The sequence below is a fragment of the Brachycentrus maculatus genome, unplaced genomic scaffold (genome assembly GCF_059751285.1).
Source record: "Brachycentrus maculatus isolate JH-2025_06_01 unplaced genomic scaffold, ASM5975128v1 h1tg000070l, whole genome shotgun sequence".
NCBI classification, from domain to species: domain Eukaryota; kingdom Metazoa; phylum Arthropoda; class Insecta; order Trichoptera; family Brachycentridae; genus Brachycentrus; species Brachycentrus maculatus.
The window spans coordinates 277,501-301,485 of NW_028280824.1; the positions used below are offsets into that span (position 1 = coordinate 277,501).

Consider the following 23,985-nt stretch of genomic DNA (forward strand, 5'->3'; position numbering starts at 1 on the left):
ATATATATATATATATATATATATATTTATATAGTTATTCAAGAAAAATACCATTCGCCATACTATAATATCGACGTGCCCTATGTAAAGTGCTCTAACTACATTTTTGTCAATTTTGAGATATTTGGTGTATGTTATCAACTGACCGTTATCTGCAAATATAAATAAACAAAAAATATATTAAATAAATTACGCCTAGTTTTCAGGCGTATAAGACGCTGTCTACATCGAATTTTCGATATAAACTGAACTCCTAAAACGCTAACTACTTAATTTTCACAAAGCATAAAGTTTTAAAACGATTTAATACATTATTTTATCTTGTTTTTTTATGTATAATACTAGTTTAGAATTTCAGATAAAACCGTTAGTTAATAATAAAAAAATACGTTGAAAAAAATCTTCTAAGCTCTCTCCTGTAAAGTATCAGATTTGCAGATAGAGTACTTTAAAAAAACAATGTATTTCATGTTTGCTTTGAATAATTAAAGAAATTTTGTTGTACGGCCCGGTAGGAAATATCATTTCTAAAATTTGGACCGGCTGCTGAAAAGGTTGGCCACCCACGCTATAGACTTTATCATAAAACATGGTATATTTTGAAAAGATAAATGAATCTACCTCTTGGTGATGATGGCCATGGTCCACCGCTCCAGCAGCACGAGGGGGGCTCGACAGGCTCCGCAGTCGGGCGCCAGCAGCACCTCGATGCACAGCGGCACGCGCTCGCGCCACAGCGCCTCCGCGTGCCCCCGCAGCGCCAGCAGGCGCCCCCGCGCCGCGGACTCCGCCCCCGGCTGGCCCGACTGACCTCCCTGCAACGGCCGAATGAGAGTTAGATATGGAATAAGCCGACTTTAATTATACACGGCAAACTTAAACACATTCTAGAGGGTAAAGAGATTACGACTAGTGTTTTAACTACTTTTTTATAAATACAATTCAACCTACCGGTTTCGACAAGAACCTTGTCATCATCAGGGTTTATTAAATTCAAAATCATTAAAAACACTAACTCTCACCAAACTTACTTTATACTATAGTTTATACCTTTTTTTTACGGAGTGTGTGGAAGTTTTTGGTGAGAGTATTTTAATGTTTTAATTTTTTAGAATTTAATAAACCCTGATGATGACAAGGTTCTTGTCGAAACCGGTAGGTTAAATTCTTCTTCTTCTTCTTCTTTTTGTAGATCCTAGGGATCTGTTTGTGCCTCCGCATGTCGCTCTTGGGATGTCGACTCCCAGCTGTCTTTCCATCTTTTCGGAGGTCTGCGTCCTTCAGGGATATGTGGAAGTCTGTCTTCTGACATTCTGTTTATATGTTCCTTCCAGTATGGCCTTCGTTGTCGTCCCCACCTCACGATATCCTCCGCCTTACACATGCTCCGGATGTTGGTATTTCTTACTCGGTCTCGCAATGTGTTTCTGGTTATGGATCAGAGTCTTCATCTCGGAGGTTCCAAGTCGAGATTTTGTTCTGGAAGTATCTGCTCTTGCCTCAATCCCATAAGTGGCTATTGGTCGAACAAATGTTTTTTATATTTTTCGGAATTTATTGATTTTATGAAAAACACTAATTTTTGGGCGTTAGTGACAGAACAAGAAAAATGGCTTATTGAATGCCATAAAAATATTTTTTATTGGTAGATGACTGAATAACAAAGCTTAATAAGCAAAAAATAACCAAAAAACAGTAATGGTTTGCTTACTATGACTAATAGTGTTTTCATTTTAATAATATTTTTTACAACATTTTGAGTGTGTCCAAATACTTGTTCACAAAATCTGGATTATCTCCAATTACAGGAGTTATTTTCATATTATTTTTTGATATCTCATCAAAGATGAAGAAGAATATGGAAGTCTGGGTATTTACGGGGCTTACGACCGTCATAGGCTGGTTTGAGTGATCACTTTACACACGTGTAACATTCACCAATTCTACCCAGTATTGACAACCACACTACTCAAATTCTTGGAAGTTCTATGTATATGAACCAATTTAGAAACCTTGTTCATGAATCACTAGAACTTCACTGGAGACATCTATTGGTGAGATGTAAAGAAGCTTTTTACTAAGCAGAAACTCTTATATTAGTATGTGAGATCCGAATCCTGGATTATAATCATACACATGAGAAACGCCAGAAAATACTTTTTACGTTACTTCATACAGTTTAAAAAACACTGACATTAATCGTACAAATTACTTAAAAAAATATTCATCCCTATCCGCACCCTAATGGTGCATAGGACACTACATTATATAAACACGGTATTATTATTATTATTAAGTCGAGATTTTGTTCCGGAAGTATCTGCTCTTGCCTCAATCCCATAAGTGGCTATTGGTCCAACACATGTTTTGTATATTTTCATTTTACTTTCTATTCTCATGTGTTTGTTCCTCCGTACCGAGTTTCTGAGGCATCCTGATATAACTGCAGCCTTGTTTATTTGTTTCTGAGTCTCACCATATAGATCACCGTAGCTACTGATGTAGACTCCGAGACATTTGAATTTCATCACCTGTTCAACGGTTCAGGTTAAATTGTGTTAATAAAAAAGTGGTTAAAACAAAGTCGATTAATTTTATAAAGTTTCAAAAGTGTTTATTTTAAATTGAATTATTTTTGTGTTTTATTACAATAATTACTCCGAACCGGTAGTCATGAAGTGGTGTTTTTAGTTTTTAAAAAGTGGTATTATACAAATAAAGCAATGAATGATAATCAGAGTGTGGAATGACGTCTCACCGTGTCCTTGTCGTCCTCAGGGTCCTTGGCGAACTGCGCCCGCTGGTGCATGCGCACCCCGAGCAGCTTGGCGGCCAGCAGCCTGCGGTGCAGGTCGTCCAGGCGGCCCCCCGCCCCCTCCCCCGCGTCCCCTGCGGCCCCCGCAGCCTCGCCCGGCTGGCGCTCCGGCCGCGGTCCCGATCTGTGGTCTCTCTCTGCGGCTCCGGCCGACCTGGGAACGGGAGAAAAATCTCTTCAGTATAACGAAAGAAGTAGTCCGAAATCTGTTCAGAATAACAAAAGATGGACCGATCAAATTAGGGCAGCAGCAGGCACCTCGATAGTTGGAGCGCTACGTGCAGCGCAGGAAGGGATAACTGGAGAAGAGTCATTACTTCCACAAGGGTCACAACCCTCAGTAATGAGGAATAAGACGGGGAGAAAATGACCAAAGAATTCTCTGAAATCTGTTCAGTATAAAATTCCAGTGCTCATATATGGATTCAAGACGTTTGCCCTAACAAAACGAATCATATATAAACTCTGGGTAATACAAACCTGTTGTTGACCAAAAAAAACTTTCCGCCTCCGTAGTGCAGTGGTCAGCGCGTTTAGCTACCGTGACCGAGGTCCCAGGTTTGATATCCAGGGCGGTCAAAATAAATATGGATGATTTTCACTCTCATATTGTGGGCAAAAGGTAGATCTCCTGACTCCGGAATATACGAGATTGGATGGGGATCACGACCCTGTTTAGAGCTGCCCGAGACAAGGACAATTACTCTCAAGTGATAGTCGACATCAGGGGGACCTGACATGACAAGCACAGAAGAAGAAGAACATCAGTCGGGAGTGGTTGGTGAAGATACATACCAGTTGGTGTCATCGTGCCTCCTCTGCTCCGCCTGGCTGGTGGGGCGGGTGGGGCGTGTCGGGGGCTGCGGGGGCTGCGGGCGCGGCGGGCTGGCGGCGCGGCCCTCCATGATGAGGGTGCCGAGCTCCAGCAGCAGCGCGGCGCCCTGCGCGGGCGCCACCGCCACCTCGCAGCTGTGCATCTGGACGAGAAAACACGGCGTTACTACCTTTCTTAATTTCATGGATAATGCATATCTATTATTATCTACTATTTCTAGAAAATTCGGTGATGGACTTACAATCTTGTATTTTATAATTAAAATGTATTTTATAATTATATGAACGAGGAATAATTGAAAAGATTAGGAAGAGTTCTTTACGGTGGTATGGACATGTGGAGCGAATGCATAGTGAGAGAATGACTAAGAAAATATATGTGGCGAATGTGAGAGAGAAAACAGAAAGAGGACGACTGAAAAAGACTTCAGATCAATCAGAACCTAAAATCTGGCGGTGTCAAAAGTCTGCGTAATCGGAGGGCATGTATGACTAGATGTATGGATGTGAAGGAGGCGAGTGTATATGTCAGGACAGAAAAGTGTGGCGTTCCATCCTATCTGCCTACCCCTCCGGGGAAACGGCGTGATGGTAGTAGTAGTAGTAGTAGTAGTAAAATGTAACTTTGTTTTAAAATCACTATAAATATTTTATTATAACATAATTATAAAGTCTACCGGTTTCCAAGCTAACCGCTTCTTTATCAAGACTGATTAATACTAAAACACTATCTACTAAACAAGATTGGCAGTGACAGGTATATTGAAAGCTTTTAAATGTAAATTCACAGTAAAATCGGGATACAATTTTATATTGTTTCACATTTTCAATAAATTTCGCAACTTAGTTCAAAAATAAAAAAAAATTGCCTAGCAAGAGCAGATCTGTCAGGAAGCCTAGATGCTTCTGTATCAGATCTGGGCATACGGTGGGACAGCTGTCAATATAATGCATTTATCGTAGTCATACAGGAGAAAGTGACCAAGTGCATTGTTTTACAAAAACGTAATCATTGACTATTTTACTAGCTTATGTTACTAGCTTAATATTGCCCTGAAAAAATCCCAAAGGATTTTAAACTTGGAAGTATAATATATTGACTTGTTAAAAATGACTAACTGCATTGGTGTTTATTTTCTTGCGAAGCAAAAGTGACTTAAATGGCCCTCCTGAACATTTTACGTTTTGTTAGTTGGTCACTTTCTCCTGTACGACTACAATATCAGCCTTGCATCCTTTCATTACATCACCATTGGAACATCTACCATGCATGGTTTTGCCGCGCTGAGAGCTCGCATTTTGACTGCATTGAGTCTACTTTCATCCTTCTTTTGCCAACTCCATGCTTCACTTCCATACATTTTTCCAGGACTTTTTTGCGCACTGCCAGTTTAGCTTTCGGTGATAGATTTTATTTGCCATAACTGATTTAACACATTGTGTACGGTGTGCACATATTTGTGCGTTTCAGAAACCTTGTGTGGTGGCGGGGTGCACATTTATACATACCTTCAATTTAGTATACAAAAAACACATCATAAACTTCTAATCTCTTGGCCTTTTTGCTTTTGTTGTGTAGTAGATAGATGTCGTTGTAATATAAACAATAATACTCATATTTACTGGTTCAAAACATAGCTAATGGTCGTAATCTGTTTTGAAGGAAATGTTACAAATTAACTTTAAACAATGGATACAGACGGTGCGTTTTTTTCTTTGTCCTAAAATGAAATAAAATACAAAGATCATTGTCCTTTACTTAAGTCGGCAGTTGGTACTTACAAAGCGATAAACGCGTGTGGGGAAAGCCCATAAATAATTTTTTATTCGCAGATTTTGAGTTTTCGGCGGTTGTTAAACTGTGTTGTTATTTTCTAATATTTTATTAGTGTTTTTAACATATTTTTTACTTTTGTGATTTGTGGACTAACATGATTTTATTTTGAGACGTTAGAGACCATTTAACCGTTTTTGTTTTGTTTTCGAGTTCAACCTCAAGTTCAAAATATGAAGTTCACTGACATATTTTATATTTCCGGACAGCTGTCTAATGTCACCCGCCTCAAGATACAGTTTTATCAAAACATTGCCGTAACTAATGTGTTAAGTGCACCATTCTTTCAGTTCCTAGCATTCACTTTCCTTAGTATTTATTGTTTATCAAGTATTGATATTTAATTTTTCTTTAAAAAATAAATAAATTGATATATAAAATGATAGATGGTAACCAAATAGTAAGAAATAAAATGTACAATTTTAAAACAAAATAAGAGTAATCTTTGTATGGGGTATTGAAGACAATGGCATTTTTATATATTATACAGTGTGAGACAAAAAAAACCTGGTTTTAACGGCTAATGAAAGAAACAAAATTTACAGAATTTTACGTGTTCCTGTGCCTTCCGAGCCGATAGTGCAAAGGGAATTTGCTAACATCTAAATTTACAACATTTTGAGCAGAAACTCTTATATTAGTATGTGAGGTCCGAATCCTGGATTATAATCACACACATGAGAAACGCCAGAAAAAAACATTTTCATTTTTATTGTTTAAGCTTATAATATGGCCAGATAATTTATTTACAACATTTTGAGTGTGTCCAAATACTTATTCACAAATCTGGATTATCTCCAATTACAGAAGTTATTTTAAAATTATTTTTTGACATCTTAACGTAGATAAAAAAGAATATGGAAGTCTGGGCATTTACGGGGCTGACGACCGTCATAGGCTGGTTTAAGTGATCACTCTACACACGTGTAACATTCACCAATTCTACCCATGATTGACAACCACACTGCTCAAATTCTTGGAAGTTCCATATGTATGAACCAATTCAGAAACATTGTTCTTGAATCACTAGAACTTCACTAGAGACATCTATTGGTGAGATGAAAAGAAGCTTTTTATTGAGCAGAAACTCTTATATCAATATGTGAGTATATGAAAAATTAACTCTTATAATAATAATAAAACCCTTATCCGCACCCCAATGGTGCATAGGGCACTGTGTCATATAAACGCAGTGTTATCTTGATCGTTTACACATGAAGGAAAGGTGATCAGCCCTCGGCTTCAGGTACCAGTCCATGTTAATATTTAATAAATATTACATTGAAAAAAATCACTTATTTATTTTACCCCCCTTGGGAATCGATCCCGGGACCTCCAGAACGGTAGCCGAGCGTGCTGACCATTACACTAGGGAGGCGGACTCTTATAATTGGAGATAATCCAGATTTGTGAACAAGTATTTGGACACGCTAAAAATGTTGTAAAAAACAAATATTTATCTTTTAAAATTTAATTTAATTTAATTTCAATTAATATTTTATGTTTTTTGTCAGTATTTCAGTTTTTTTTTAGAAAAGGTATTAATAGTGGAAATTGTAGCACGTTTTTTTGTGCCACACTATACTGTAATGAGAGTGTTATGAACTGTTGAGATTAGAGTCTAGCCACAATATAGCACATCTATTTTTAATATTGAATAATGCTTGAGTAAAAATTAAACATAGATAACAAAATGGCAATATGGAAATGTATATTATAAATACATATCGCTCACTCCTTTCAAGAACGTCATAAATCAAAAATCGTCAATTTTCAGTTGTACACATTTTCGGAATGCCCTATACAAAAATGTACTATATCCCAGCAAAAGAGGCATATTTCTAACTTAATATTTACCCGCTACAGGGCAGAAAGTGTTGTTTTTGCATTTTGAATAAACGGTATTGTTAGATTATTTTTTTTTATATAATTAACATTTGTCAAATGGAGAAAAAACTTTCAGGTTTTACCTAAAAAGATCTGTTGCACAGTAAAACGTTCAATAAATGGCTTGATATTTATTTTCAATACATTGTATCATATTTTTAAACTTTAAAAACGTTCTCCTGAAAAATCAAGTTTTTTTTATTTATGACGTTCTTGAAAGGAGTGAGCGATATCTATGATTATTTAGTCAACTTGTCAAGTTACCATGGAAATAAATGTTTGAAAAAATACAAAGTTATATTGTACACGCTTGTATTTAAAGATATATTTTTTCACAATACATATATAATCAAATAACTGGTAAAATCATAAGTTTCGTAATTTTTTTTCTTGTAAACATAGTTCGCCTTCGCAGTGTAATGGTCAGCACGCTCGGCTACCGTTCTGGAGGTTCCGGGTTCGATTCCCAAGGGGGGTCAAATAAATATAAGTGATTTTTTCACTGTAATATTTATTCAATATTACCCTGGACTGGTACCTGAAGCGGAGGGCTGATCACCTTTCCTTCGTGTGTAAACGATCAAGATAACACTGCGTTTATATGACGCAGTGCCCTATGCACCATTGGGGTATGTATATATATATATATATATATATATATATATATATATATATATATATATATATATATATATATATATATTTACATATCGGTATATACTTAATTTCCTCATACACAAACATTTGTTTTAGATCAATTGTATCTTTGCTATTTGAATGATACTTGTTTGGCTAAATGCCTACTTCTACTGGCGTACATCAATAAGTATTAAAAATGCCAATTAAAATAATAAAATAATATATATATATATATATATATATATATATATATATATATATATATATATATATATATATATATATATATATATATATATATATATATATATATATATATATATATATATATATATATATATATATATATATATATATATATATATATATATATATATATATATATATATATATATATATATATATATATATATATATATATATATATATATATATATATATATATATATATATATATATATATATATATATATATATATATATAAATATATATCTTCTTCTTCTTCTTCTTCTTCTTATTGTAGGCCTTACGGCCTGTTTTTAAGAGGGATTAGCCTCCTGCGACGTCGATTCCAAGCTATCGGCCCATCTCTTTGGTGGTCTGCCCGGGAGTCGTCTACCATGGGGTTGGCCGTACAATGCGATGTGGGGGGAGTCTGGATGGTTCCATTCTCCTCACATGCGCATACCATTGTCTTCTTCGTTGCCTTCCCCACCTATATATATATAATATATAAAGATATATATATATATAATATATATATATATATATATATATATATATATATATATATATAATATATATATATATATATATATGTATATATATATATAAATATAAATATATATATATATATATATATATATATATATATATATATATATATATATATATATATATATATATATATATATATATATATATATATATATATATATATATGTATATATATATATATGTATATATATATATATATATATATATATATATATATATATATATATATATATATATATATAAATAAATATATATATATATATATATATATATATATATATATATATATATATATATATATATAATATATATATATATATATATATATATATATATATATATATATATATATATATATATATATATATATATATATATATATATATATATATATATATATATAAATATATATTTATGAATTTATACCATTTTGAACGCGCACATGTTTGGTCCGCCTCTCTCGGCCAAGGCGAATTTGGCAGCCCTCCTAAATACCCGGCTCGGCGGACACACGCGACTTCCGCGTACTGTGACGTCACTGCCAATGTCAACCCAAATCATCGCGCTGTGCCAACCGTTTGTCGCTCTCTATCGCATTTAGCTTTCCAAGAAAGCGTGTTTTTCAAATTCTGCGACAGGAAACGACTTGAATTTGCTAATGTCGCTAAAAAATGGCGAATAGGGTTTTATCACTCGGGAGGAATATCTAATTTAACATACTCAACCTATAAAGGATTGTGTAAGACTCGTTTTGTGCTTATAACAGCCGATAGATTCAATATTATCATTCATCATTTTCTTTTGCGAAATTCGCCTTCGTGAAAACGTTGTTTTCGTAAGTTGGTAACGGATGACGTCGCAGAAACGAATCCACACTACTACTATTACGGCTCTATAAAGCAGATACGTAAAGGGATACGCCCCATAGCACACCCGATGACGTATGACGGTGTCCGTTTTTGGTTTTATTAAAATATGTAAAGTTTAAACCTTAATATCTCCCTTACTTCACTACAGATTTCAATAAGAATGTTACCGATAGTCTTGTGATTTTTTTATATTAATTTATTAGCCAATCATAGCACATCATGAGAATGATCCATTGGTGAATGTTACACGTGTGTAATGATAAACGTAAATGTCCAGACTTCCATATTCTTCTTGATCTTCGATGAGATATCAATACATAATATTTGTGTTTATTTTATTTACACAAATATTTACATTTCATACTATTCCCGTGAGCCTATGTCCACGTGGCGTGACGTCACATCACTTCATCGGCAGCGGATTTATGACTGATGTAACGCAACGTCCGGTGATGTAACGCAACGTACACGCGGTATCTCTCGCGATTAATGCAATATTTTGGTAGCAGACAGCGCGACGCCCGCCTTTCATTTTTGCAACGATTACGTACAAATCAATGTAATAACGCAATTACACTTTGAACGAATCAAACTAATACATTTTTACAGCATTTTTAGTTGTTTATAATTTGACCAGTTATTATATTTACAACATTTTTGGGTGTGTACAAATGCTTGTCCACAAATCTGGACTATCTCCTCTTAGGAGTTTTTTTTTAAACATAACTCCTAAGCGGAGATAATCCAGATTTGTGAACAAGTAAATTACTTTATTGGTTATTTATTGTGAATTTTTTTATTGGTTTTTAATCGTAAATTTCTTTATCGGTTATTTATTGTAAACTTCTTTATCGGTTATTTGTTGTATATTTCTTTATTGGTAATTATTTTTTAAATTTTTTATTGGTTATTTATTGTATATTTCTTTATTGATTATTTATTGTAAATTTCTTAATTGATTATTTATTGTAAATTTCTTTATTGATTATTTATTGTAATATTATTTATTGTTTTTTTTGTAAAATTCTTTATTGATTATTTACTGTATAATATGGGTGGGTTATTAATTGTAAATATTATTGATTATTTATTGTAAATTTCTTTATCGGTTATTTATTGTAATCTTCTTTATCGGTTATTTGTTGTATATTTCTTTATTGGTTATTATTTTTTAAAAATTTTATTGGTTATTTATTGTATATTTCTTTATTGATTATTTATTGTAAATTTCTTAGTTGATTATTTATTGTAATTTCTTTATTGATTATTTATTGTAAAATTATTTATTGTTTTTTTTTGTAAAATTCTTTATTGATTATTTACTGTATAATATGGGTGGGTTATTAATTGTAAATATTATTGATTATTTATTGTAAATTTCTTTATCGGTTATTTATTGTAATCTTCTTTATCGGTTATTTGTTGTATATTTCTTTATTGGTTATTATTTTTTAAAAATTTTATTGGTTATTTATTGTATATTTCTTTATTGATTATTTATTGTAAATTTCTTAGTTGATTATTTATTGTAATTTCTTTATTGATTATTTATTGTAAAATTATTTATTGTTTTTTTTTGTAAAATTCTTTATTGATTATTTACTGTATAATGTGGGTGGGTTATTAATTGTAAATATTATTGATTATTTATTGTAAATTTCTTTATTGGTTATTTATTGTAAATTTGTTTATCGGTTATTTATTGTAAATTTAATTATTGATTGTTTATTGTAAATTTCTTTATTGGTTATTTATTGTGAATTTCTTTATCGGTTATTTATTGTAAATTTCTATATTGGTTATTTATTATTTCTCTCTGACCCGACCAGTGTATTTTGAATACACGATTAGTTATAATATACCTGTAATACCGAATATTGAAATAGCTGCCAACTCCTGTAAGCAGCGAGTATTGCGCAATACTAGAGCTAACTCGCTCAAGGCAATCAAACGCGCACATGCTGCTATACACGGTACCACAAAATCAACGGGATACAAGAACTAATAACAGTAAAAATGAGTAAGAAATGTCCTTAGGTGGGGAAGGCAGCGAAGGAGACAATGGTATGCGCATGTGATGTGAATGGAACCATCCAGATTCCCCAATATTGCACTGCATGGCCAGTCCCAAAGTAGACCACCAAAGAGATGGATTGACAGCTGGAAATCGACATCGCAGGAGGCTAATCCCTTTTAAAAACAGGCCACAAGGCCTACACCGAGCAGAAGAAGAAGAAGAGAGGAAATATGTGTCCGCCTCCGTGGAGTAATGGTTGGCGTGTTTAGCTACCGTACTGGAGGTCCCGAGTTCGATATGCGTACCAGGGGGGGGGGTGTGAAAATAAATATTTAGTTAGTGGTTTTACACTATAATATTTATTTAATATTGCCCTGGAATGGTCCCTGAAGCGCTAGGGTGATAACCTTATATAAGTAACGACCAAGATAATACTGCGTCAATAAAATACAGTGCCCTATGCACCATTGGGTACGGATAAGGGTTTGAAAAGAATTGAGAACACAGGACTTCCCATTCTTAGCTAGAATAAACAAAAAATTACTAATTGATCATAAACCTTGTACATAATTAGCAAGGTAAATAATAAATGCACTCTTATCTAAAAAAAAAACCAGGTAATTAATAAATGCAACTCTTATCTAAAATAAACAGTACCCTTTGCACCATCGTGGATCGCCGAAAGGCTATGGATTTACATCGAGCCAGTAACTGCCTTCAAGCTTTGAGATGGTATGGGCACGCAGGACGCAGAGAACCTGAACATATTGTGAATCTCCATGGATCTTCCTTGAAAGATGGCTAAAGGAAGATCAAAGAATTCATAGATGCTGCAGAAAGATAACATGATTCGAAGGCATGGCCTAGGTGACGTTGTCCATGACAGAAGGACCTACAACCTGAGGACGAGGAGAGCTGACCCCGACAGTCTACAAAGACGATAAGTTGGGATGGACCCAGGAAGAAAAGAAACCGAGTGATTGGCTATGATTCCTCAGCCACCCAGTCCTATTATGTACCCCAGTTTGTGCACATTCTCCATTGCAAGATTCAGCTACCGATAGTGTTCAGTTTCACAGCTGTACTGACTTCCAGCAACCTTCCGCAGCCGGTAGCTTACGTAACACCTCGCACAGTCCGGTCTCCAAGGTATCATACATGATACAAGAGTTCAGCTTCAAACGGCACCGTACTAAGCGAGGTATTTCCTATATGAAACTCCTGAATCAAATAAAGCTTAGCGTGCGTCGAAGAGGTACTAGGCAAAAATCTGTATTCGCAGTATTTGTACATAATGCAAACTATGCCATGTTCTCTCCGATTCCGCGGCTTCACATGTTAGCCAATGCTTTTGAAAGTTTAGATTTATTTAATATATTGTTATTCACCTTGAAGTCTATACTTTCTCAGCATTTCTTCTCCATGTTATAATGGATAAATGTAAACGTTGTGTTCCACTCTCTCTCGCTGCTCGCTGATAGTGTGTGAAGGAGACGTGTATTTACCAGTGCTCACTATTTGTTATTTTATTAAAATTTTATGTTTAAGGCTTATTTCAATAAACTCCCTAAAGAAATAAAAAAAAATTGAAGATATAAAAATTCTTAAGAACAAAATTAATGCCCATTACATATGAAACTTAAAAAAATTAATAAAAAAGACTATTATACCATTAATTAAATTATATAAAACATTAAACCATGAGTGTAAGTCCCTCTCCAAGCACAAAAGCTCAGGCTCATTTTTGGAGGCACAGCGAATCTAAAATTAAAAGTTTGCCAGATGTATAATTAATTCGTCCGCCTCCGTAGTGTAATGGTCAGCGCGCTCGGCTACCGTTCTGGAGGTCCCGGGTTCGAATCCCAAGGGGGGTAAAATAAATATAAGTGATTTTTTCACTGTCATATTTATTCAATATCACCCTGGACTGGTACCTGAAGCGGAGGGCTGATCACCTTTCTTTCATGTGTAAACGATCAAGATAACACTTCGTTTATATGACGCAGTGCCCTATGCACCATTGGGGTGCGGATAAGGGTTTTATTTATTATAAATAATTAGAAAATGTATTATACTGTACTTAAATAATATAATAAAATAATTAAACCCTTATCCGCACCCCAATGGTGCATAGGGCACTGCGTCATATAAACGCAAAGTTATCTTGATCGTTTACACATGAAGGAAAGGTGATCAGCCCTCCGCTTCAAGTACCAGTCCAGGGTAATATTAAATAAATATTACAGTGAAAAAATCACTTGTACTTAAAAATGTAACTATATTAAATAAATAAATAATTGTTTCTCTATTAGTGTATTTTTATATTAGATACTGTAATATGTATTATGTTAAAGGAAAATAAATAAATAAATAAATAAATAATCGGTCTTCTTTATCCGCACATCCGACCAAATCAATTGAAACAAGATATAAGTATAATTTAAAAACAATTACTTTATATTGAAATTATTACGTACATATTTCGCGTATCGTATAATCTCATATTGGCCAAGTGTCTAAGTAGCCTAGTTTCTAATCGCAATATACGGAACACCCGGCCAAGGACAAAATGTAATGTTTTATCTAAAATATATCGCTCACTCCTTTCAAAAACGTCATATATCAAAAATCGTCGATTTTCAGTTGTGCAAGTTTTCGGAATGCCCAGGAAATGTACTATATCCCAGCAAAAGCGGCATATTTTTAACTTAATATTCACCCGCTACAGGGCAGAAAGTGTTGTTCTTGCATTTTGATGAAAAGGTATTGTTTAATTATTTTTTTAAATATACTAAATATTCAGCACGCTCGGCTACCGTTCTGGAGGTCCCGGGTTCGATTCCTAGGGGGGGTCAAATACATATAAGTGATTTTTTCACTTTAATATTTATTCAATATTACCCTGGACTGGTACCCGAAGCGGAGGGCTGATCACCTTTCCTTCGTATGTTAACGATCAAGATAACACTGCAATTGTATAATGTAGTGCCCTATGCACCATAGGGTTACGGATAAGGGTTTATAAATGAAAAAATGAGTGAAATATTTTTCAAATCGAGAAAAAACATTCAGGTTTTACCAAAAAAGATCTGTTGCACATTAAAAAGTTCAATAAGTGGCTTGATTTTCGTATTTTTAATACATTTTATTATGTTCTCAAACTTAAAAAACGATCTCCTAAAAAAATCAAGGTTTTTGATGACGTTGTTGAAGGGGGTGGGCGATACCTTTTTTTTTAATAAAAAAATTAAGCAAAATTTTTAATAGAAACAAATTATTCCATAGATACACTGCCTTCACTTGCAAGCTATATGGTCTCTATGCATGTGAGTAGATCGCTAGCTTGCTAGGTGACCCAGTTCCTGGCCTAGCAACAGCGAGCCCCCCCCCTCCCTCCCTCCCAAGCCGCTCCTTTCAAACTCATATCCCCCCGCCGACCCCACCCGACTGTGCGGAAAATGGTGGCCAACTGATCTGCCTGCAAATTTTGAGGAATTTTATTTCGAGATCTAGTATCCGTTAATTTGCTTGCTATTTTTTTATTGATTTTTTTACAAAATACATTTCATTCATTCAAACCCTTATTCGCACCCCAATGGTTCATAGGGCACTGCATCATATAAAAGCAGAGTCATCTTGATCGTTAACACATGAAGGAAAGGTGATCAGCCCTCCGCTGCAGGTACCAGTCAAGGGTAATATTGAATAAATATTAGAGTGAAAAAATCACTTATATTTATTTGACCCTCCCCTGGGAATCGAACCCGGGACCTCCAGAATGGTAGCCGAGCATGCTTACCATTACACTACGGAGGCGAACAATATATGTTTATTATATTATTTTATTAAAATTAAACACTTCAATATACCACTTTAATGAGTTATATTTATATATACGACTAGTTTCGAAAACGACAAATGTTTTCGTCTTCTGGTACAAATTAAAACTGACGAACAAAAATATATTTAGGTGTATATATAGGTTAATAAATACTTGCCCTACGTAAAGTGCTCTAAATACATTTTTGTAAATTTTGAGATATTCGGTGTACGTTATCAACTGACCGTTATCTACAAATATAAACAAATAAAAAAATAAAATAAAATAAATTACATATTATTTTTTGACATCTCATCAAAGATGAAGAAGAATATGGAAGTCTGGGCATTTACGGGGCTTACGACCGTCATAGGCTGGTTTAAGTAATCACTTTACACACGTGTAACATTCACCAATTCTACCCATTATTGACAACCACACTACTCAAATTCTTGGAAGTTCTATATATATGAACCAATTTAGAAACCTTGTTCATGAATCACTAGAACTTCACTAGAGACATCTATTGGTGAGATGTAAAGAAGCTTTTTATTAAGCAGAAACTCTTATATTAGTATGTGAGATCCGAATCCTGGATTATAATCCAGATAATCCAGATTTTGTGAACAAGTATTTGGACACACTCAAAATGTTGTAAAATAAATTACACCTAGTTTTCAGGTGTATAAGACGCTATATACATCGAATATTCGAAATGAACTGAACTCCTAAAACTAAGTACTTAATTTTGACAAAGCATAAAGTTTTAAAACGATTTAATACATTATTTTATCGTGTTTTTTAATGTATAATACTAGTTTAGAATTTCAGATAAAACCGTTAGTTAATAAATAAAAATACGTTGAAAAAAATCTTCTAAACTCTCTCCTGTAAAGTAACAGATTTGCAGATAGAGTACTTTACGTAGGGGCCGTCGATCTAGTATCCGTTACTTTGCTTGCAATTTTTTTTTTAATTGATTTTTTTTACAAAATACATATTTAAATAATACAAAAAAATTGGTAAATATACAAAACATTTCAAATATAACGTTTCTACCTCTCTAATAAAGTAGATACTTGTGTTTAGAAAGGGAGATCGCTTTACAATATTTTTTTTTATAAACAACTTATAACCCTTATCCGCACCCGATGGTGCATAGGGCATTGCATCGAATTGACGCAGTGTTATTTTGATCATTACTTACATGAAGGTAAGGTGATCACTCTTGCGCTTCAGGAACCAGTCCGGGGTAATATTAAATAAATATTTTTTATTTTATACACAAAATAAATTAAAACAAAAGTAAATTAAAAAAAATATATTCCTTGGAATGGAATCTAGGTAGGGGTGAGTCTTAGTTGTTAGTTGTACTAAGCGGTCTGTGGCTTAGTCTGGTAAGATGGAAAAGAAAGAATTTACACAATAAGTTACGTTTTTAATATAAATAAATAAAAATTGTAAAATAATCGTTAAGTCTTATATGGAGTGGTAAATATTGCACAGGGTAAATGCGATCACTCAAACCAGCCAATGACAGGTTTATGAGTAAATTTACATTTTATTAAAGAAAAGAATTTTATTTATTATACAAAGATACTTTAATTTCATACTATTTCTGTGAGCCTAGACGGCTCATTTAAAAAAAAAATCAAATTGTGGTAGAGTGGGTTCGAACCCAGAAACTCTGACTCGAGAGTCCGCGACACCAACCACGGGACCACAATCCGTCACAACATGTTTTTTTTATTTATTTACTGTTTCGGCAATCACTATGTGCACATATATGACATGATAAGGTTACAAACAAAACACTTGTTTTTTAGCATTCGAGTATTATATTGTTACGTCTAGTTTCGAAAGCCACAGATGCTTTCATCTATGGGTTCTATAATTAGTTTATATTCATAACCGAAGATCTGTAGCTTCCAAAATATAACACTCAAGCAGTAAAAATTAAGTGTTTCTTGAGTTGCCTTAATAATTTGTTTCTTCTTCTTTTTCTAATTACTGCTTACTTACGATAGAATTTAACGCGAGATTAGGCTAACTCATTCGGTTGTTAGAACATATTACTATTTCAAGGAAATAAATTGTACCTATACTTGCATAATACTCTGAATACAGGGTGGCCCGAATGTCATCAACCTTAGGGAAAATATATATTTTTATGTTTTTTTTTTTCATAATTTGTAATATGAAAAAATAAATATATATTTATTTTTTAATTTAATTTATAAAAGTACAAGGAAAAAAACTATTATATCATTCATATTATTTTTTGACATCTCGTCAAAGATGAAGAAGAACATGGAAGTCTGGGCATTTACGGGGCTGACGACCGTCATAGGCTGGTTTAAGTGATCATTTTACACACGTGTCCAACGTCCCAAGGACACAACTCTAAAATAAAGACTTAGCTTCACATACGGTGTTTGAAAATGACGCGGAATGTATCGAAACACGCGTCGCAGTAGATTTTAAGAAAAAATGGTATATAAATGAAAAATTAACATGACTTATGTATTAATTTTAAATCAAACACAGATTTTTTGAGTCTACTAAGTTGTATTTTATTAACAAAAAATACATAAAAAATTATATTGTGACAATTGTTTCGCCTTGTTAGGGCATTATCAAACGAATAACAACTTAGTAGACTCAAAAAATCTGTGTTTGATTTAAAATTAATACATAAATTAAAATGGAGTTCTACAAATTAAAAGCCAAGTCAATAAATAAATTAACATAACGCCTATTTCTTTTAATATTTATTGTAAATTTTTATTTGACCTTCTCATTGGCATGATAACTTGCGCCACGGTGTACTATGAAATTGTATAAATAAATAACATTATTTATTGAAATATGGCATTAATGTACATATATATATTATATACAATTGTAGTACCTTAGTTATTACTTTTGATGATAATTTGCGAAATAACGTAATAATAAGTAAGCAAGTAAAATATATGTATGTATATATATATATATATATATATAATATATATATATATATATATATATATATATATATATATATATATATATATATATATATGTATGTATATATATATATGTGTATGTATATATATATATATATATATATATATATATATATATATATATATATAATAATAAACCCTTATCCGCACCCCAATGGTGCATAGGGCTTATTGAAAGGCTAAATCCTTTAACATAATACATATTACAGTATCTAATATGAAAATACACCAATAGAGAAACAATTATTTATTTATTTAATATAGTTACATTTTTAAGTACAATATAATACATTTTCTAATTATTTATAATAAATAAAACCCTTATCCGCACCCCAATGGTGCATAGGGCACTGCGTCATATAAACGCAGTGTTATCTTGATCGTTTACACATGAAGGAAAGGCGATCAGCTCTCCGCTTCAGGTACCAGTCCAGGGTAATATTGAATAAATATTACAGTGAAAAAATCACTCATATTTATTTTACCCCCCCTGGGAATCGAACCCGAAATCTCCAGAACGGTAGCCGAGCGTGCTGACCATTACACTACGGAGGCGAACAAATATATATGTGTAAATATGCGGAATGCATCGAAACACGTGTCACAGTAGATTTTAAGAAATAGTGGTATTTACTAAGTAAAACATTAATTAAAAATTGATAGATTTTACCACAAAGTGACTGTCGAATCAATTAATGAAAAAGTTTTACTTTTCACCTGAAGATGAAAACATCTGTTAGTTTTCGAAACTAGTCGCGTGTGATGAAATGAAACTCATTATGTGTTATTATACAGTTGTTTAAATTTTTTTAATTATCAACATGTCATTCCACAAAGTTAAATTTGAATCAATAAATAATATACTATTGATGTTCTCGAAAAAAGTGGTGTTTACATTAGTAAACTCAAAAAAGTGGTCTTAAACAAGTGTTTCATTTTTATACTCAAATCATCGTGTTAAAACAAAGTTAATTGCCAAATCAATATACATTATACCTGTATTTTTAAAAGCCAGTTATAACATATTATTTTTGACATCTCATCAAAGATGAAGAAGAACATGGAAGTCTGGGCATTTACGGGGCTGACGACAGTCGTAGGCTGGTTTGATTGATCACTTTACACACGTGTAACATTCACAATTTCTACCCATTATTGACAACCACACTATTCAAATTCTTGGAAGTTCTATATATATATATATAAACCAATTTCGAAACGTTGTTCTTGAATCATTAGAACTTCACTAGAGACATCTATTGTTGAGATGAAAAGAAACTTTTTTATTACTACTCTCTTCTGGTAATTATTTCCTTTCAACTTTCTTTTACTGATGTAAATATTTATAATTAAAAAAAAACCTCATTTGATTTTGCAAATTGCATAGATAAATAAAGCAAGTACTCTTTACCACAGATAAATCGGGCAGCGAAAGTGCCCTACTGACCTCATGCTATTGGCTGATTTGAATTTGAAAGAAAGAAAAAACTTGTTCTGGAACGTTTGATTCGAATCTCGAATTCAAATATTAAATTGAGCACTTCCGTTACTAATTGTGATGAACCTAAATTAGCTAAAACCGACTAACTAACCGTCACGCCGCATCCCCGCAGGGGTAGGCAGAGAGAATAGAACGCTACATCAATCTGTCTTTGCAAACAATCTTCGCCTCTTCCATTATTGTGACTCCTGACCTGACCACGCCCAAGTGTTTAAATTCTTTGATAATTCCTCGGTCTTCCTCTGCTTCTATTACAAACTTAAAATTTATCAGATATGAGTTTTGTTCTGGCTTTTATTGGTGGAACTGCATTTAATATAATAAAATAACATATATATACTGTATAGTTTTTTTCCACATATGTATTATTTGACCAGTGACCGTATTTCGTTGTTACCGACATCATCAGCCTGGTGATGATCAGTCTAATGATGTCGGTAAAGACGAAACCCGGTCACTGGTCAAATAAAATATATGTGGAAAAAACAATATACGTACATAGTTTTTATTTTATTACTTAATTTTATCGATAATGCTTATCTCACCCTCAATTTAAATGTTTGTTGAATATCTCCTGAAGTCACCTACTGCCTTGAAATTTGGACACAACATAACATTCGCGTGTTTTTATGTGTTTTTCTTTTTACTTCTTCTTCTTCTTCTTCTTCTTTCTGTAGATCCTAAGGATCAGTTTGTGCGTCCGCTTGTAGCTGTTGGGATGTTGACTCCCAGCTCGGCTGTCCGAACTCAAAACGCAGTAAGGGACATTTTTTTGTAGTACATTTTTTTGCATTTTTGGAAGTTGATTCTACTTAGTGCAAAAATGCAAAAAAAAACGTACTAAAAAAAAATTCCCTTACTGTGTTTTGAGTTTGGACAGCCGAGCTGTCTTTCTACCTTTTTGGAGGTCTGCCTGGTGGTCTGCTTTCTTTATACGACTGAGCAAAACCAATGTTGTAGCAATAAATAAATATTTAAAAAATCAAGTTTTGTTGAAATTAATCGAAATAGGATTTAACGACTTTTGACACGAACAGCCCGAAATGTGATGTGTAATTTGGGAGCATTATAATAATTAAGGAGAAGTGGAACTTTGCCAAATTTTCGCTCTAGATCCCCGATGCAATTTGCATATTTTATGGCTGCGAATTTAGGCGCTTTTGACGTCACGGGTTCGCCTCCCAGCGCGGTCACAACTGACCAAATGACCGAGTAACCATCAAAGCGGGTGTAAAATAAATAATATTAAGAGGGTGAAGTTTTTAATAAATGTTTTATTCAGTAAATAGCACTATTTCTTAAAATCTACTGTGACACGTCGGCTGTCCAAATTTAAAACACAGTAAGGGACATTTTTTGTAGAAGTTTTTTTGCATTTATGGACTAAGAAGTCTCTACTTAGACTCTACTTAGTCCAAAAATGCAAAAAAACCTACTACAAAAAAAATGTCCCTTACTGTGTTTTAAATTTGGACAGCCATGCATTCCGTATCATTTTCAAACACCGTAAACACAAAGTGACTGCGGAATCAATTAATGAAATAATATGAAAGTCTGAGCATTTACAGGGATTACGACCGTCACGGGCTGGTCTAAGTGATCACTTTACACACGTGTAACACTTAATCAATTCTACACATGGTTGACAACCACACTACTCAAATTCTCGAAACTTCTTGATATATTGATCGAACTCAAAGCATAGTCTGCGAGAGTTCGCTAGAGACATCTATGTTGCGATCAGGGAAGCTTTTAAGCAGAAACTCTAATATAAGAGTTTCTGCTTAGTAAAAAGCTTCTTTACATCTCACCAATAGATGTCCCTAGTGAAGTTCTAGTGATTCATAAACAAGGTTTGTAAATTGGTTCATATATATATGTAGAACTTCCAAGAATTGGAGTAGTGTGGTTGTGAATAATGGGTAGAATTGGTGAATGTTACACGTGTGTAAAGTGATCACTTAAACCAGCCTATGACGGTCGTAAGCCCCGTAAATGCCCAGACTTCCATATTCTTCTTCATCTTTGATGAGATATCAAAAAATAATAAGAAACTCTTAAATTTGTATGCGAGATCCGAGTTCTGGATTATATTCACATACTTGAGAAACGCTAGAAAACATCATATTTTTTTTTTATTTAAGCTTATAATTTGACAAGTCAATTTATTTACAACATTTTGAGATTGTCTATGTTGAGTTGTAAAAAATAACTCCTAATGGGAGATAATTCAAATTTGTGAACAACTATTAGGACATACTGAAAATGTTGTAAATAAATAATAATAATTAAAAACTTTCACCTTCAACACCCTTCATACTCGTATGTAGAAAATACGTAAAATATTACAAATTGATATTTTTTTCATGTTATATTTTAGACGGAAAAAGAGACATTAATTGACGTTAAATATTTGATTTTTTTATTTTCCTTTATTTGTCTGATTCTTTATTTTTCCGTATAATTTCGTAATTACTGAGAGCAAAAACATAATCGCAAAGAAAATAACATAAATTTAGTTCAATATTTGCTGCTTTTTACTGTATATTAGGGACGTAATTTTAGTAAAATCTTTTGAAAAATTACTTAATTACTTCATTTTCGAATGAAATTTACATAATGAAATCTTTGCATTTTTAATGTAAAATTACTTTATTTTGTAATGCACTTAACACAGCGCAATTTTTGCATTTTTAGTGTAAAAATCAATATAATTTACAGTGAAATGTTTGCAATTTTAGTGTTAAATTACTTTGTTTTTAAATGCAATTTACATAGTGAAATCTGTGAATTTTTTCAGTTAAATTTCTTAAATTTCCAATGCAATTTACATAGTCAACTCTTTGTATTTTAAGTCTAAAATCACTCAAATTATTTATGCAATTTAAATAGTCTAATCTTTGTATTTTTTGCAGAAAATCCCAAAATTTTCCAATGCAATTAACATTGTGAAATCTTTGCATTTTTGTGTATAATTACTTAATTTTACAGAGTGGTGTGGCGTTCTATTCTCTCTGCCTACCCCTGCGGGGAAGCGTCGTGATGGTTGGTAAGTTTTTTTTTAATTTACATAGTCAACCCTTTGTTTATCTAGTTTAAAATCAATAAACTTATTTATGCAATTTAAACAGTCCAATCTTTGTATTTTTGAGTAAAATTCTGAAATTTTCCAATGCCATTTACATAGTCGAATCTTTTCATCTTTGGTAAAAAAAATTCTTAAATTTATCAATGATATTTATGTATTATTTTTTGACATCTCATCAAAGATGAAGAAGAATATGGAAGTCTGAGAATATGTTGACAACCACACTACTCAAATTCTTGGAAGTTAATTAAGCTTATAATTTGACCAGATAATTTATTTACAACATTTTGAGTGTGTCCAAATACTTGTTCACAAAATCAGAATTAAAAAATAATGTAAGTGTGTAAAGTGATCACTTAAACCAGCCTATGACTGTCGTAAGCCCCGTAAATGCCCAGACTTCCATATTCTTCTTCATCTTTGATGAGATGTCAAAAAATAATATGAAAATAACTCCTGTAATTGGAGATAATCCAGATTTTGTGAACAAGTATTTGGACACACTCAAAATGTTGTAGATATTTATGTACGTATACAGATCTTTCCCTTTTTTAGTGTAAATTACTACATTTATCTATGCATTTTACTACGTCAAAAATTACAAATTTGATGAAAAATTCATAAATTTATCTATGCAATTTCATAGTTGAATCTTTGCATTCTTTAATTTATCATTGCAGTGTAAATATTTAAATAGATTTAGTCCGGCAGAAAAAAAGCGCGGGTAATGGACATAAAATAGTAATATCCTCGATGTTCACATATAATATTATTAAATTGACCATTCCAATACATCTCCGTAATTTGACGTGTGTTTAAATTGTAATTAAATTAATATATCTAATAAAACAATTATAACCGACACGCTGGAAAAGTAGTTTACATTGCGGAAACA

General features: G+C 32.8%; 1 protein-coding gene across 1 annotated transcript in view; it reads right to left on the reverse strand.

Moving 5' to 3' along the window:
• Positions 1 to 23,985, reverse strand: part of atos (atos homolog atossa) — a 70,813-nt gene that overhangs the window by 18,557 nt on the left and 28,271 nt on the right. The window contains exons 2-4 of the mRNA XM_088257068.1: positions 3,611 to 3,792; positions 2,759 to 2,969; positions 622 to 815 (exon numbers count right to left, since the gene is read on the reverse strand). Coding sequence (XP_088113194.1) covers positions 622 to 815; positions 2,759 to 2,969; positions 3,611 to 3,792 — 587 coding nt within the window. The remainder of the gene's footprint in view (positions 1 to 621; positions 816 to 2,758; positions 2,970 to 3,610; positions 3,793 to 23,985) is intronic.